The 17,653-nt window shown below is 46.7% G+C and overlaps 1 protein-coding gene across 1 annotated transcript in view; it reads right to left on the minus strand.

Moving 5' to 3' along the window:
- Positions 1-17,653, minus strand: part of CCDC146 (coiled-coil domain containing 146) — a 182,314-nt gene that overhangs the window by 20,458 nt on the left and 144,203 nt on the right. Inside the window, exons 14-15 of the mRNA XM_075599622.1 lie at positions 8,301-8,525; positions 6,341-6,569 (exon numbers count right to left, since the gene is read on the minus strand). Of these exons, the coding sequence (XP_075455737.1) occupies positions 6,341-6,569; positions 8,301-8,525 (454 nt within the window). The remainder of the gene's footprint in view (positions 1-6,340; positions 6,570-8,300; positions 8,526-17,653) is intronic.

Raw genomic sequence — 17,653 nt, forward strand, 5'->3', positions numbered from 1 at the left:
GGGCCACGTGCGCGCCTTCCCTGCGCCTGCGCGAATCCCTAATGGTCGCCGCAACCTCTCCTGTACGGTCCCTGCCCTCACACAACTATTCCCTGGCTCTAGGGTACCTTCTGCGCATGCGCGACTCTGTCGGGCCGCCGGGGGCTTAATGCGCATGCGCGAACTGGCGCAACATGGCGGCGCCCTCACTGCCCGGCTCCGGGAGCGCCGGGAGCCCTGTGACGCGCGTGCGGCCTTGGCAACCCCCAAGCCGGGGCCTGACCGCCCTCACCCCTGCAATCGCCGCGCGGGGCCGCTATTTGACTCGGCTGCACCCGCGATCGTCAGCAAGGTGAGGGGGGTGCTGACAGGCTGGGGAGACCTGGATACACTCTACCCCTGGTGGAAAATCCAACGTCCCCGCTTGGAGTACGACATCAATCGACATAATAGTTATATAATCAAAATGCAGAGCATAGAAAATACAACTCATCACATGGCAATTATATGACTGGGTACAATGAAATTCACACATAATACCCGAGGCCAGCTGAGACCATTTGTGGGGTGCCCCTAACTGATCAGGTGGGGGTACCTCACTTTTGCATCCGTGAGCCTCCCCCAGAAAAATCTCCTGTAGAGCACACTCTGGGGTTACAGTCATCGGTACAGTACTACTTTCTCCCCCTGGTGGAAGGAATAGTACAACGTCTCTTAACCAGGCCTTTACCCGGCCATCCGCGGCATGGATGCGGTAGGCCAGGAGGCCAGGACCTTTCCCGCGGTCCACTACGTGGTGAATGGAGCGCTCCTTTTTGGGCTTAAAGGAGACAGCTTTCTCTGAATCTCTCTCCACACAGTCTTTGTCCCTACATACTGGCGAGGCTTCCACTGGGAAGCGAGCAATGGACAATGTCTCTTTCCTCAAAGTCTTCGTTTCACCTGGCAGGGGGTAAAGGGCAGATACCTTACCACTGCGGTGATTCACGGTGGCCAACAGGTCCTCGGGGACGCTGTCAGTTCCAACCTCGGCTGTCTCGGGACCTGCCCTCGGCACTTCTGGGGCAGTCCACTTACTTGCTTGAAACTCGGGAGCGTTGGATCCCAGTCCTGGGACCACTGATGTCGGAGCGCACGGGCTCACACGCAGATCAGGAGCATGTGGGGAGTAAGGAGGTTCCTCACCACTCCGCTGGCTTGCGATGGGTTCCTCTTCATCTGGAACACGATCAGGTAGGTACGGGTCCACTCGCACCACTGGACATCTACCTTCTAAGGAGGACACCTCCGCCAGGACGCGATGCAGAGGGGAGCCATTCGCCCTGGTGACCAGACTTAAGGAGCTATCGTGCTCCGCGATCACCAGGAGGCTCACCCCCAACACCCCTGGGGCAGTCGACTCACCCTTGTCTTCGTTAGGTACGGGTCCCAAGCCTAGGACCGATGGTACCATCGTAGTAGGCCGGACTGGCCGTTGTAGGGCCCACGGGCCCACAGCAGGGTCCGTAACATCTGGATACACCTCCTCTAGGGCACACGGGCCCACAGCAGGCTCTGTATCCGCCGAAATAGTTGGTTCGATGATTTCACTAGAGTGGTCCGCTGGCAGGCGCATCACCACGAGCGGTTGGTCGCTGGAATCACCAAAGGAAGACGGGGGTATAGACACCTTACCCTGTGATTCCTCTGTCTCCTCTGTATCACCGCTGGGGTGGTTCGCCGGTAGGCGCATCGCCACCGATGGGACTTCAACCTCTTCCCCGGAGGGTATCACGATAGGATCCTCCGTAAGGGAGTCACCGGGGTCTTCTGCGATATAATCAGTGGTTGTTGGTACGAAGCTGGCGTGCTCCGGTACCTCCACTGCGGTCGCGCTCTTCTCCGCCAATGGTTCACTTGGCTCCTTAGCTGGCTCTGTAGGCTGGGGTACAATAGGCATCAAGAAAATTGCACCGCAGCAATCACATTTGGGCTCCCACGCCAGTGCACCTCTAGAACAGTCACAGGTGGGACTAAAGCACTGTATACACAGTTCCCCGTCCACCTCGGTTGTCTTGAAGTCTATTGGTAACTGGGACAAAGTAGCTCCCTCGCTATAGGCTTCTTGCAGGCAGGGACACATTAGTGCAAGGCCTTCCATTCCTGGCGTTCGCCAGGGCACATACACATTAGGGTGTATCCCCTGACAGTCTATCTCATCCTCAGAGAACAAAGAGTCTATTACGGAATCAACGTATGGTTGAAGATAACAGTGCTCGCTCCCCCTGGTGGAATCTGAAGGAAGGGCTCTTTCTACAAGGGAGTGGTTCTGGCTTTGCGCTGAGTCACTCACATCACAGGGGAGGGGCTCTGATTTTCGCGCCAAACCCGGACAGATTGTTGCAACATCTTTCTGTGTAGGTTGACAGTCAGCAGCACGTGAGCTCTCCTGATTTGGCGGGAGACGCCATTTTGCTGGGTCTGCGTAGACTAGGGGGTACCCCTCAGATGGGGCCCCGGGCATAAACAATGCGGACGGTGCCTCTGCCAGGCATATATCTGCAATGTGGGTTACTACAAAAAGTATGGTTTTCCATGTGGACGTGGGATCTTGTTCTTCATCTAAGACACATGAGTACGGCCACCCAGGAATTTTACACATATACTCCCGGACCTTGACCGCGGGTATAATAGCGGGAATGCCTCCTACCGCCACTACCTGACCAGGTTCTAGATATTGCCTCAAAGCCCAGGCAAGTACCTCGTGTCCGGACTTTACAAACATGGTGACAAAAATAGGGACGGGACAATTTGGAAAAAAAATGGAACAGGGCACCCCAGGTGGTATCTCAGCAGCGCCTCCAAATGTAACGAGTATTCCCCCCCCAATCGCAGATATAGTGTGGGGTGCGGAGAACATACGGTGTTACCAGGTGTGGTGCGTATACCTGTCAGGCTCACAGGAGGCTGAGCCTCGGCTAGTGAGAGCCTGGGGTGAATCCTCTGGAACGTTTCTTGGTTTCAGCGCCTCCACCTATGTAGGATTCTATGGGAATGTAGAATGACCCTAACATAGGAACCCACCCAGAAACCACATACACCAGTATTATGGATAACAGGTTTACTGAATGAATAAATGATAACTCTTACATAACAATTATACTCATGACATCACACCCAATAACATGTGTCCCTCTCTAGAGGAGACACTACGGCGTCGCACAGAATGCTTTCCCAACACCAGGTGATCCCACCCAGTGTCCATAGAAACCCCACCCAATGTCCCGCACTCTTGCAGAGAGGCAATGGGTGACTGCGCAGTCACTATTATACTAAGGGCCCGTTGGTGCACTTGTATATTTATATTACCTGCCGAGCACTCCGGTGCTCGGAGCAGCAACAACTTCACAAAGGATCAGTCGTTCTGGATCCCGTCTGATCCGGTCCGGTGAATCCTTGCTTGGGGTCCGCCGGGGGCGATCCCACCCTGGAGATAGTCTCTGATCTCTGGGTATCGACTTACACCCAGACCTCTTCACTGGAACTGCAGCATCCGCTGATCCCTATCTAACACTGACACTACATGACACGGTCCCAAACCTAGGGCCTGTTCCTGTAGCACCACAAACTGGGGAGTGAGGACCTACCTGGGACCTAAGGGGTTAACTGGCCTATCTCGCCCCCCTAGCTCTTCCCGGTCCTAAATCTAACTATCTAGCACCTAGTACTTGCAGTAACGCACTGCCACCTACTTGGTACGTGCAGCAAACGTGCTGCACAACACTGGGCCTGCCTGTCAGACCTCACAGCATTGACAGCCGTGACTCTAACAAGACAGCACTCACTAAGGGCAGGGTCCCTAACTGGGGCCGTCCCTATAAATTACCCACTAACCTTGTGGGGAGTTGGGGCCTACCTGGGAGAGGGGGGACCTTTCGCGATGCAGGAGCTTCACTCGCTCCCTGCACCCTTCCTTCCCCTTCTGCTCCGCTGCTCCAACTGACTGCGTAGCTGCAAGCCCAAACAATGTATCTCCTTTCTCCCTCTAGAGATCCTTGGCCCTCATTGGCCACACTAAGGCACCTGGTGTGCTTGGCCCTAAGCCTCATGGGAGTTGTAGTCCCGTGGAGGCTGCAATTACATTGGGGCCGCGTGCGCGCCTTCCCTGCGCCTGCGCGAATCCCTAATGGCCGCCGCAACCTCTCCTGTACGGTCCCTGCCCTCACGCAACTGTTCCCTGGCTCTAGGGTACCATCTGCGCATGCGCGACTCTGTCGGGCCGCCGGGGGCTTACTGCGTATGCGCGAACTGGCGCAACATGGCGGCGCCCTCACCGCCCGGCTCCGGGAGCACCAGGAGCCCTGTGACGCGCGTGTGGCCTTGGCAACTGGCCGCACGCGTCCCCGGCAACCCCCGAGCCGGGGCCTGACCGCCCTCACCCCTGCAATCGCCGCGCGGGGCCGCCATTTGACTCGGCAGCACTCGCGATCGTCAGCAAGGTGAGGGGGTGCTGACAGGCTGGGGAGACCTGGCTACATAGTCATAACTGTAGCCAGGACATACTTAGAAACAAGAAGCAACTCTCAATGTATTATTTGCTGGTAAAACATTTTATAAATAAATAATGAAGCCAAGCCACCCCTTTTCTATGCAAATAAATACCACTGTTCGAGATCTAACCCAAGGGGATCAAAATAAGAAACGTAAAGTGTAAGTAGATGACGGGCTGCCAAATAGGGAAACGATTCCTCAATGTTGAATATATTTTGCTTCAGATGTACTTGGTATTCCCCATAAAATTTGAATCTTCTTGTGGCAGGTTACCATATCATATAGTCTAGCAGGAAAGGAGATCCCGAAACTCTTGTCAAGCTATCATTTCCATGTGGTGTTCCGTGCTAACTAATGCCAGATAAATTACGTAAATAGATTCAGTTAATGTAAGATGGATTCTTTCAAAGATTAGGGAGGGGAACAAAACATTGTGCCAACCATGGAACCGTGAGCTGGTGGTTCATTCATATGGTTTCCATCTCTCTCCTCACATCAAATAAATATATAAACATTTACACATACTTACAGTATCATATTACATGCATAGAAAGTGTTCGGTCCATTTAAATCATGGCCCAAACACTAACAGCAACTTAGTAACGTTTTGACTGTTTTCTAGTCGTAGAAATGCTGTAGACACCTCCAAAAAACATGTTGCTGTCTTTTCGGGTAGATCAAGTCAAATTGATCCCTATTGGGTGGTCTTCCAATCCCACCATATTCCCATTTTAATGTTTTTATCATTTAGTAAAATATGCTGTCAGCAAGATTTGTGCACATATCCATGTATAAGATCCACAGTGTGATCAAGGTGTTCAAGGCTCTGAGACTACAATTATATGACACTTGTATAACACCAATCTTGTATGGGTTCATATACAGTTTGAAATACCTAATGCGGACTTAATTAAGGATTGAAGCAAGTGAATATCACTGGAAAATAATACGAACTGGAAATAAAAAGGCCAAAAGTAATTGGCATGCAGTGTAGAGTACAAGGCACATATGTTCAATTCTGAAAGACACAAACTTAATTGTTTCATGGTACCGTACAGTAGTTCATGCCCTAAAACAGAACATTTCCAAGGACTGTTTTATGTTCCATCATAGAACAGAAGTATAAACTTAAAGGGGAAATGGTCAAATGTATTTAAAAGACAAATCATCCTTTATTTAAAAGGGCTATTTTTGTCAATATGATTGAGTTTTTAGTTAAGTCTTTAAGCACTCATGTGGTCATTGCTTTGCCACTTAAGACTGAACATCTGCAATGTAGGGCTACTGTTTTCTACCATTATGAATTAGCGGGAATTCAAACCTGCGTGCAGTGTACGTCTCTGTCTGTTCTGAAGCAGCTGGTAAAATTGTTTGAAGAAAACAAACATACAATAAGAAAGAGGAGTATTTTATGAGCAATTCACTCTCCTGTGTTTTTCTCTAAAAATATTTTTGAGAGATGGCATTTTGAGAATATCAACGTTTCTAAAGCGAGTAAGGACCCTACAAAGACCCGAAATGCTTATACAGTATGTGTAAAAGAAATGGCAAAATACCGCATTGTCTGTAATGTAATATACCTGGATTAGTCTTCATAAATGACTGCCAATAATTATTACTAGAAAATATAGTTTTCTAAGAGGAAAAAACAGAATGTTGTGAAGTATTAAATACATTCCATTTTCACAAACGCTGATGTAATAAGAATCAGATATCCCTTGACTACACAGTTGCAGTATAATTGCAAACTGGCTGGAGGGACTGGAAAGAAGGATTTAGCTGTGGAACACGGTGTCAAATCTTAATAAACTTCTCTCGACACAGTACTGACCTGAATCTGGAGAAGCACAAGATCCGATTCCAAGGCCCTTTTATTTGGCAAGTTTTTCTGAGTCTGTTCAATCTGCCTCTTTTCTTCGGTAACCCGCATCTTTAGGAAGCGTATCTTTTCATCAATAGCCATTATTTCTATGTCTCCATTTCTGAACAGCATGTCTTGGATGTTTATTTTCTCGTAGAAAATGCAGACCTCTTCCTCCCGCTCAATTAGCTGAACTCCCCTGTGATGTGAACAAACGTAAGGGCTCCAAAAGCAAGGCACCTGTGTGTAATCCTGCCACTCTGCCCACTATACCCAACAAGGCTCTCTACAGCGGTTCAATAACAGTGTTAAAAGAGACGTTGATAGTGCTGCAATTTTATATAGTGTGCAGTGCTAGTTATGCTTGGTTCTGGAGAAGTGTAGTTTGTGCTAACTTTATATGGAGCAATATGAGCGTTCTTTGTAGAGGTAGCCATACCCAAGTGTAAAAGTAAAGCTATGTTTTTCAACAGAATGTATTCCACACGAGATAAATAAAACACAGGCAATGGAATGGTACTATCTGTAATATCTCCGTGATGTAGTGCAATGTTTTATACATTGATTCTGGAGAAGTTTCATGTACGTAGAGCAGATCTGTGAAGTGTTGAACAAGATATACAAACTATTGCATCTATGATGAGCTACAATAACTTGTTTATACATTTAAAAAAAGTATCACGAGATCTAAAATGACTAATAATTTTTTCAGCATCATGGCATTTTGTTAAACATACCTGTATAGAAACACATACAAATGGATCTATCTATCCTATTTATCTATCTATCTATCTATATATATTTTTTTTTATACAGTATATATATATATATTTATGGGTTGACTAGAATTTTCACAATATATCACCATTTTCAGACACTCATAATAGAGACACAAATCATATTAGCATAACATTTAGAAGTCTTGGTAAAAGTGGAAAACTCATGGAAAATGTGAGTTGGCTATATTGTTGTATCATTTACTGACATTATTGGGATACTGTGTGTGTCAGAAACACATCATTTTCGCATTTAAAGCTACCACTTTTGCAAAGCAAAGCATCACTGGGCATACAGCCAGGGGCGGATTTCCCATAGGGCTGAGAAGGCTAAAGCCTAGAGCAGCAATTTTTGGGGGAGTCAATTTGTTTGTGCGAGTGTGTGTCTCACCTTTTCCATAGCAGGCCCCCTCCTTTAGCGTTGCGTTGTTATGGCGACGCGACACCACATGCTGTTGTGACGCCATGGCGTTACCATGACAATGTGAAGTCATGACGTCATACGCTGAGGAGGGCCGCCCTCCAGCGTGCAGGCGACTTAAAGCTAAATCCGCCACTGCATACAGTATACGCATTCGTTTATTTTACGTAAACAAAGACGCAAATATAATGCACTTTTCTATTCATTTATGTTCATCTCTACAAAAAAAAGTATAAGACTTTGTCGCAGAAAAAGAACATTAAAATATATATATTTTTAAATGCCTATATGTGGTTATTAAGGCCGGCTTGATGGCGGTGCCATCATTGTAGTCACCCCGAGCCGCGCGCTTACAGAGGCCCCGTGCTCTTCTTCATGACATTTAAACTGATTGCCAGGGGACAGCACGGGGCCTCTGTAAGTGTCTCTTACCGTCTCTCTGGAGCTGTAAGGTTCTCCTTCTCATCCGCATCTCCGGCATCTTCTCCTTGTGACGACGCGTTGGCCATGGCAACATGACATCAAACAACGCTGCGATGTCACATGGCCATCCGTTGCCATGACAACGCAACCCAGCTGGCGATTCCGGAGAAGGCAAGAAGCCCCATGCTCTCCCCCGGCACTAAGCCCTGACAAACTCCCAGCCGCCCCCGGGTTATATTCCTGAATGATTTGCCTTTACCGCACTGCACGTTGCATAAGTGAGCATGTATTGCTTATTTTGCTTTATTACCTCTCATTTCTGTTCTGAACCGCAGTTTCGTACTTCCTGCGAAGCAGCACCATTTCTTCCTCCTCCTTGTTGATCATGTTGGTGAGCCTGCCAATTTCCAGCTTTTGCTGCTCCCTCTTTTCTCTCATCTGTTGGAGGTAGAGGGCGACTTTGCACATGTCCTTTCGAAGGCTATCCCGTATCATATGGTTGTTGTTCTGCTTTAAAGTAACCCTTTGTAATTGTCTGTGAAACAAAAGCAACAGCCGCTGGAATCGTGGGATAATTTAGCTGTCCGTATTGACCACTTACCTGCCAGAGGGGTCTGCACACATTGCAAAGTGAATTGTAGTATATTTTATATTTTAAAATGTAAGAATTGATCTGCACTTTAGCTGCTGTCATGACATCAAATAAATGTTCCCTTGAACCTTTGTCCCTGGCTTCCTGATCTCTTCTATGTATTTCCCTATGAAGGCCTTTAGCTTAATTACTGTAAAGAGTAAGTGTTTATTAGAATTATCTTAATAAAACACTGAGACTGAGGTTATAACATAGCAGTTCAATGTAAGAATAATTCAGGCACTCCGTAGAAAATGATCCAAAAAGAGTTAAAATGGCCGGTTCTCAATGCTGCTGCAGGGCTATCCTGAAAAGCCCCAGTGACTAATAACAGTAGAATAAAGCATGGCACAAACGGACTTCCAAAGGTGCTTTAATGAGCCAAAAGCAAAACCAAAGTTTCAGCTTTATCACGGAGCTGTTATCAAGGTGAGGGCCCTGTGTGATAAAGCCTAAATGTTTGTTTTGCTTTGGCTCATTAAAGCTCGTTTGGAAGTCCATTTGTGCCATGCTTCATTCTTCTTTTATCTATAACATAGCCATTCCAATTTTCCAAGTTGGAAAAGTCACTTTTTTCATTGATGCAGCTATTTACAAAGCATTTTTTGCTGTCCTTATTTATTTCCTTATATTTTACACTGTAGCACTGTTAGTACATTTAAAACCTCGTTACTACTTCTAATATGGCTTCTATTAACCTTTCAGAGATCATAGAACACACACACACACACACACACACACACACACACACACACACACACACACACACACACACACACACACACACACACACACACACACACACACATAAACAGTCATGTGAAAAATAAAGTACACCCTCTAACACCTTCGCTGCATAGGGCAGGAACTGCATTAGGCAGTGAGGCATTTAAAGTGAGGTTTTTAAGTGATACAGTTAGACTACAGTTTGACTAGTGGTGACTGGGGACTGCACACTCTTTTACTCAAGACAACAAACGGTAAGCTATTCAGATCACACTATGATCCCATGCTTGTTAGCCTGCATAGTTTAACCCCCCACCCCTTTACAACTTCTTTCACTGCAGCCTCTCCCAAAACTGACTGCACAAAACACTTAAACCTTGAATTGACCCTAGCATTGCAATGCAGCAAAACACTTGACAAGGTACAGGCCCACCCCTGCTGTTTAGTCTGCACACACTCACTCTGCTCACAGCAGCTCCTTGCAGCACTGCCTACCTCTGGCATCATGAACCTGCTATGTCTTCTAACTTTTTTCTTTCTCCTGGCCTCATGGAGATGTTACTCCCTCTATCCACTACAAACTCCTCCATCCTTGCCCACACCCAACATCACCATACACCCTGGACTACTCAAAAGCCTTGCACTATCTACTGAATGTTGGTGGAGAACTCTAAAAACCAGCACACCAACCACCGCACACTCAAATGGAAAACACCACAAATTTACAACTTGCAAACAACTACCCAAATTCCTACTCATACTATTACTCTCTCTAGCAGGTGATGTTGAAACTAACCCAGGTCCTCCCATTTCAGCTCTGTCCCATGCCCCTGAGAATTCCACCTTTAAATTCCAAAAAGGTCTATCTGTCGCCCATATAAACATCCGGAGACTGCTGCCCAAACTGGATGAACTAAGGGCATGGTGCCTTATGCATAAACCCAAAGCCATCGTTCTTACAGAAACATGGCTATCCTCTAAAACCCCTGATGCAAATATCGCCATTCAGGGATACTCCATTTTTAGGAGAGATAGGTCAAAGAAAGGAGGAGGGGTGTTATTTTATATTGCAGACACCTTACAATTTACACTGTTACATTGCCCACCAAGTCCACCCTCTTTTGAAACTCTAGTTGGCAAAATCTGCCTCCCCTTTTCTAAGCCCATCTTGCTTGCTGGCATCTACCGCCCCCCTAAAGCCCCTCTACAATCCTTGACTGATATCACCCAATTTCTTGCCTCCATTTCCTCTCTGAATGAGAAGAGTGAGCTGCTAGTTCTAGGGGATTTCAACTTCAATTGGCTTGACCCTAAAAACCACAAAATCCAGATACAACTCAAGTCACTTAACCTATCGCAACTAATTTCCCAACCCACACGAATAAACCTGAAGTCGCATAACCATTCCTTGCTAGACTGGATTCTCTCCTCAAACCCCAGCAGAATCCAATCCTCTGGCATCCTTCCTGATATTTTCAGTGACCATGCAATAGTGTACTGTGTAAGGAAAATAAAACAGCCCCATTCAAGCCCTAAAGTTCTCCTCACTAGAACATTTAGAAACTTTAACCCACAACAGTTTCTGGATAACCTTACCAACTGCCCATGGCACAGAATCGATTTAATTCCCGACCCTGATTCTGCGCTCGACTATTTCCAATCCGAGTTCTTAAAACTCTGCGATACCCATGCTCCACTACGCAAAATAAGGGTACGGGGGGCCCACCTTCCATGGGTTACACCTGACCTTATAGCACTCTACCAGTTCAGGGATGCCTTGTGGAAAAGCTACAAAGTAACTGGCACTACCAAGGATCTCAATCACTACAGATGCCTGCGGAACGTGTGCACAAGGCAAACAAGGTATGCAAAAGCACAATATTACTCTGACAATCTCCACCAAAATACATCAAACCCAGCTAACTTCTGGAAGGTTATCAACAATATATTCCAGGCTCCTAACCATCAACAACCAAGTAATATCACTAAGGGGGATATTACTCTGACAAACCCCACTGACATTGCAAATGCATTCAATGATTACTTTGTGGGGTGTGCCACTAACTTATTAGCGAAACGCAGCACAAACCCCAAACATGAATCTCATCCTGGGAGTATCCCTACAGTCCCACCCCCTCCCAACACTGCCCACAATTTTCAATTTAGCCCAGTATCTGAAGAGGAGATTACACAAGGGCTCCTCAAACTAAAACTAAGCAGCCAATGTGGACCCGACTTACTACAATCTAGGTTCCTACGACTTGGTGCCCCAGCCATTGCCAAACCAATTGCGTCCATAGTCAACTCTATCCTGTCTGCAGGCCATATCCCTAAGACCTGGAAAACTGCCAGAGTTGTCCCAATCTTCAAAAGTGGGGACAAAAACACTGTCTCAAACTACAGGCCAATCTCACTTCTCCCAATTCTATCCAAAGTTATGGAAAAATGTGTCCACTCCCAATTAAGCGATTTCTACACCAAGACAAATTTCCCTAGCCAATTCCAGTCTGGGTTTCGTCCCAAACACTCCACCGTAACTACCCTGCTAAAAGTTTGCAATGAAATCCAGTGTGGAATGGAACGGGGACAACTCACTGGTGCAGTATTCCTAGATTTTGCAAAGGCTTTTGACACAGTTGATCATGTTATCCTGCTTAACAAACTCCAGAGCTCTGGAATAGGGAAACATTCTTTAAACTGGTTTCAGTCCTACCTATCAGGAAGATCCCAACATGTGTCCATTTCAGGCTCTAACTCCAACCCCCTGGATATCACCTGTGGTGTACCGCAAGGCTCTGTTCTGGGGCCCCTACTCTTCTCAGTGTTCATTAATGATCTTCCCACAGCTTGTAAGGAAGCCTCAATACACATGTATGCAGATGACACAATCCTGTATGCACACAGCCATAGCCTCTCTGACCTTCAACACATACTTCAGTCTGACTTTTTGAGACTCGAAAACTGGATTTCCCAAAACAAACTGTTTTTAAACACTGACAAGACTGTAACAATGGTATTTGGGACCAAGACTAAATTTGTAAAGCTTCCAGTGACTGAGCTCCTGATTAGAACCAACGCTACCACCACCCTAACACCTGTCACTAGTTTTAAATACCTGGGCTTATGGTTTGACTCCCACTTAACATTCGGGATGCACATTGATACCCTGACAACCAAGACCTATGCCAAACTAGGGGTACTTTACAGGAACAAATCCTCCCTAAGTCTCCTGGTCAGAAAGCGTATTGCACAGCAGATGCTAATGCCAATTATTGACTATGGAGACATAGTATATGGCTCGGCTCCTCAAACCCACCTTAGCAAACTTGACACCCTCTACAATTCAATTTGTCGTTTTGTTCTCCAATGCAACTACAACACACATCACTGCGAAATGCTCAAAGAACTAGATTGGTCATCACTAGAGTCTAGGCGCAAAGTTCACCTTTCCTGTCTCACCCTCAAATACTTTCTGGGCAAGCTACCCAGCTACCTGGGCAAGCTCCTCACCCCTACCACATGCAGTACATATCACCTGAGATCAGACTCCAAAAGACTATTCATGGTCCCAAGACTCAACAAAGTATCCGGACGTTCCTCCTTCTCCTTCCGTGCACCCCAAAACTGGAACAACCTACCAGAGACTCTCATATCCACCACCAGCTTAAGTTCTTTCAAATCTAAGGCTGTCTCACACTTTAATCTGGTCTGTAACTGTTTCATACGCTCATAATATATATTTTCTTTAACTGTGCATGCAATGTCTTGTATATAATGTATACCTTGTTCATTTATGTAACTGTATTTGTAACCATGTATTATTTTGTTTTACTCTGTGCCCAGGACATACTTGAAAACGAGAGGTAACTCTCAATGTATTACTTCCTGGTAAAATATTTTATAAATAAATAAATTTGAATTCCATGGTTTTACATATCAGGACATAATAAAAATCATCTGTTCCTTAGCAGATCTTAAAATTAGGTAAATACAACCTCAGATGAACAACAACACATGACATATTAAACCATGTCATGATTTATTTAACAAAAATAAAGCCAACATGGAGAAGCCATGTGTGAAAAGCTAAGTACACCTTATGATTCAATAGCTTGTAAAACCACCTTTAGCAGCAATAACAACGTAATCGTTTTCTGTATGACTTTATCAGTCTCTCACATCGTTATGGATGAATTTTGTCCCACTCTTCTTTACACCGTTGCTTCAGTTCATTGAGGTTTGTGGGCATTTGTTTATGCACAGCTCTCTTAAGGTCCAGCCACAGCATTTCAACCGGGTTGAGGTCTGGACTTTGACTGGGCCATTGCAACACCTTGATTCTTTTCTTTTTCAGCCATTCTGTTGTAGATTTGCTGGTGTGCGTGGGATCATTGTCCTGTTGCATGACTCAATTTCGGCCAAGCTTTAGCTGTCGGACAGATGGCCTCACATTTGACTCTAGAATACTTTGGTATACAGACTCATGGTCAACTCATGACTGCAAGGTTCCCAGGTCCTGTGGCTGTCCAAATCATCACCCCTCCACCACCGTGCTTGACAGTTGGTATGAGGTGTTTGTGCTGATATGCTGCGTTTGGTTTTCGCCAAACAAGGGCGCTGTGCATTATGGCCAAACATCTCCACTTTGGTCTCATCTATCCAAAGGACATTGTTCCAGAAGTCTTGTGGTTTATTCAGATGCAACTTTGCAAACCTAAGCCGTGCTGCCATGTTCCTTTTAGAGAGAAGAGGCTTTCTCCTGGCAACCCTTCAAAACAAACCATACTTGTTCAGTCTTTTTCTAATTGTACTGTCATGAACTTTAACATTTAACATGCTAACATGCCTGTAGAGTCTGAGATATAAATCTTGGGTTTTTTGCAATTTCTCTGAGCATTGTATGGTCTGACCTTGGGGTGAATTTGCTGGGATGTCCACTCGTGGGAAGATTGGCAACTGTCTTGAATGTTTTCCACTTTTGAATAATCTTTCTCAGTGTAGAATGATGGACTTTAAATTGTTTGGAAATGGCCTTATAACCCATCTCAGACTGATGGGCAGCAACAATTGCTTCTCTAAGATCATTGCTGATGTCTTTCCTCCATGGCATTGTGTTAACACACACCTGAATGCTCCAGACCAGCAAACTGCTAAAACTTCGGCTTTTATAGACGTGGTCACACTTGCTAATGATCAATTAATCAAGGGCATTTGATTAGCAGCACCTGTCTGCTACTTAGCATCTTAATTCCTATGGAAGCAGTAAGGGTGTACTTCGTTTTTGACACACAGCTTCTCCATTTTGGCTTTATTATTGTTAAATAAATCATGACACGGCGTAATATGTAGGGTTGCCAGGTGGCTTGTCCAAAAATACTGGACATAATGGTAAAAAGATGCGACCCCCTCCCCCCCATACATATAAAAAATACCCCCACGCCCCCCGAATATATATAAAACATACCCCCACGCCCCTGAATACATATAAAAAATGCCCCCACTACCCCCCGATTACAGATAAAAAATGCCCCCACTACCCCCCGAATACATATAATATATACCCCCACCACCCCAATAAATATAATATATATCCCCACCACCTTAATAAATATAATATATACCCCCACCACCTTAATAAATATAATATATAACCCCACCACTTTAATAAATATAATATATACCCCCACCACCTTAATAAATATAATATATACCCCCACCACCTTAATAAATATAATATATACCCCCACCACCCCTATACATATAAAATATACCCCCACTACCCATATACATATTAAATATACCCCCACCACATTTATACATATAAAATATACAGTACCCTCACGACCCCCAATACATATCAAATATACCCCCACCACCCCTTTATTTGGTGCCTTAGTAGTAGTCCGTTTGTGTATGTATCATGACCCTAAGTTTACACTCTTTGCTTTCATGGGCGTCCGCAGTGGGGGCAAAGGGGGGGCACTTGCCCCCCCCTGGATCCTCGCAGTCGCAGCATTAATTTAATAAAATATGCTGAGGGAGGAAGAGGCAGCTGAGCCGCGGCCCAGGATTGGATGGGAGGCGGGGCTAGCTGCAGCAGTCACGCAGGGGTGGGGGCCGCCACGTGCTCTCCCGCGCTGACCGCTGTAACTCCCCATCCGGACCGGCACCCAGACTCTCCCTCTGGCCCTGCTCCCTCCTGCACCCCGGCAGACGGCAGTGTGGCCGCATTATCGCATAAGGTAGGGAGTGGGACACGTGGGACCAGGGAGAGATGGCATGGAGATGCGGGGGAGAGACTGAGATTGGGGGGGCAATTTGGCAAAGAAGCTTGGGGGGGGGCCGAGGGAGATTGGGGGTGGGGGGAGGTTGGGGGGGCAAAGAAGCTTGGGGGGGGGGGGGCGAGGGAGATTGAGAGATGGGAGATGCAGGGGGGGGGGGGTGAGATGGGAGATGCATGGGGGGAGAGATGGGAGATGCAGGGGGGGAGAGATGGGAGATGCAGAGGGGGGGAGAGATGGGAGATGCAGGGGGGGGGAGAGATGGGGAGATGCAGGGGGGAGAGATGGGAGATGCAGGGGGGGGAGAGATGGGAGATGCAGGGGGGGGGGCCGGGGGGAGAGATGGGAGATGCAGGGGGGGAGAGATGGGAGATGCAGGGGGGGGGAGAGATGGGAGATGCAGAGGGGGGGGAGAGATGGGAGATGCAGAGGGGGGGGGAGAGATGGGAGATGCAGAGGGGGGGGAGAGATGGGAGATGCAGAGGGGGGGGAGAGATGGGAGATGCAGGGGGGGAGAGATGGGAGATGCAGAGGGGGGGGAGAGATGTGAGATGCAGGGGGGGGGGAGAGATGTGAGATGACGGGGGGGGGGAGAGAGATGTGAGATGCAGGGGGGGGAGAGATGGGAGATGACGGGGGGAGAGAGATGGGAGATGCAGAGGGGGGGGGAGAGATGTGAGATGCAGGGGGGGAGAGATGGGAGATGCAGAGGGGGGAGAGAGATGGGAGATGCAGAGGGGGGGGGGAGAGTGTTTGTATGTGTATATGTGTATGTGTCAAATATAATAAATAAAAATATTTTTTATTTGCAATGGTTTTTTATTTTATTTAAAAAATACATTATACACACGCATACACACGCAAACACACGCATAAAAACACACACACAACACACATGCAGGGGGGGAGAGATGGGAGATGCAGAGGGGGAGGAGAGAGATGGGAGATGCAGAGGGGGGGAGAGAGATGTGAGATGCAGGGGGGGGAGAGATGGGAGATGCAGGAGGGGGGAGAGATGGGAGATGACGGGGGGGAGAGAGATGTGAGATGCAGAGGGGGAGGAGAGAGATGGGAGATGCAGAGGGGGGGAGAGAGATGTGAGATGCAGGGGGGGAGAGATGGGAGAGGGGGGGGAGAGAGATGGGAGATGCAGGGGGGAGAGAGATGGGAGATGCAGAGGGGGGGGAGAGTGTGTTTATGAATAATGTGGTGCAACTGCATGCAATGGTGTTTTTTTAATATTTAATATTGCTTTATTAACCTTCAAGCTTTCTCAAATTTGCTTGAAAATGCACCATTTGCCCACTTTTTTTTCAAAATTTTCTCGGGGGGGAAAACCCCCCTTATGCTGGTTGGGCTCGCTCGCCACGGTGCACTCACCACCACTTTCACGCCGGGCACTGGCCGTTAAAATTATGCCCCCCCCTGAAAAAATTTCTGCGGACGCCCATGACCACATATATACATATAAAATATACCCCCACCGCTTCTACTTAGCATCTTAATTCCTATGGAAGCTGTAAGGGTGTACTTAGTTTTTCACACATAGCTTCTCAATTTTGGCTTTATTTTTGATAAAAAATCATGAGACAGTGTAATATGTCATCTGTTGTTGTTCATCTGAGGTTGTATTTACCTAATTTTTAGACCTGCTAAGGAACAGATGATTATTATTATTCTGAAGCCAGGGCACGTTGGTATGAATGGCTCCCGATAGCATTAACACAGTTCCCTTTTAAATCACTCCAAGTCCTGTAATATTTCCTCCACTTTATTGGGAAAAGGTAGCAGGGTACAGATGCTTGTGGATGGTGTGTATTGGTGATTATTAGTTAGGAACCGGTAAAAAGAGATGGCCTCACCAAGGGTTATAAACAGAGAAAGGTTCTTTACTCACTGTCTCCAGGGTTGAAAAGGAAGTGAGGTGCGGTGTGGGCAAAGGAAAAGTCTAGGGGCAGACCATGTCTGAACAAACAGGAGGGGGGGCAGACTAGCCCATTCTGGTGAGGATCTCAGAGACTGCTG

This window comes from Ascaphus truei, chromosome 5 (genome assembly GCF_040206685.1).
Source record: "Ascaphus truei isolate aAscTru1 chromosome 5, aAscTru1.hap1, whole genome shotgun sequence".
Lineage (NCBI taxonomy): Eukaryota > Metazoa > Chordata > Amphibia > Anura > Ascaphidae > Ascaphus > Ascaphus truei.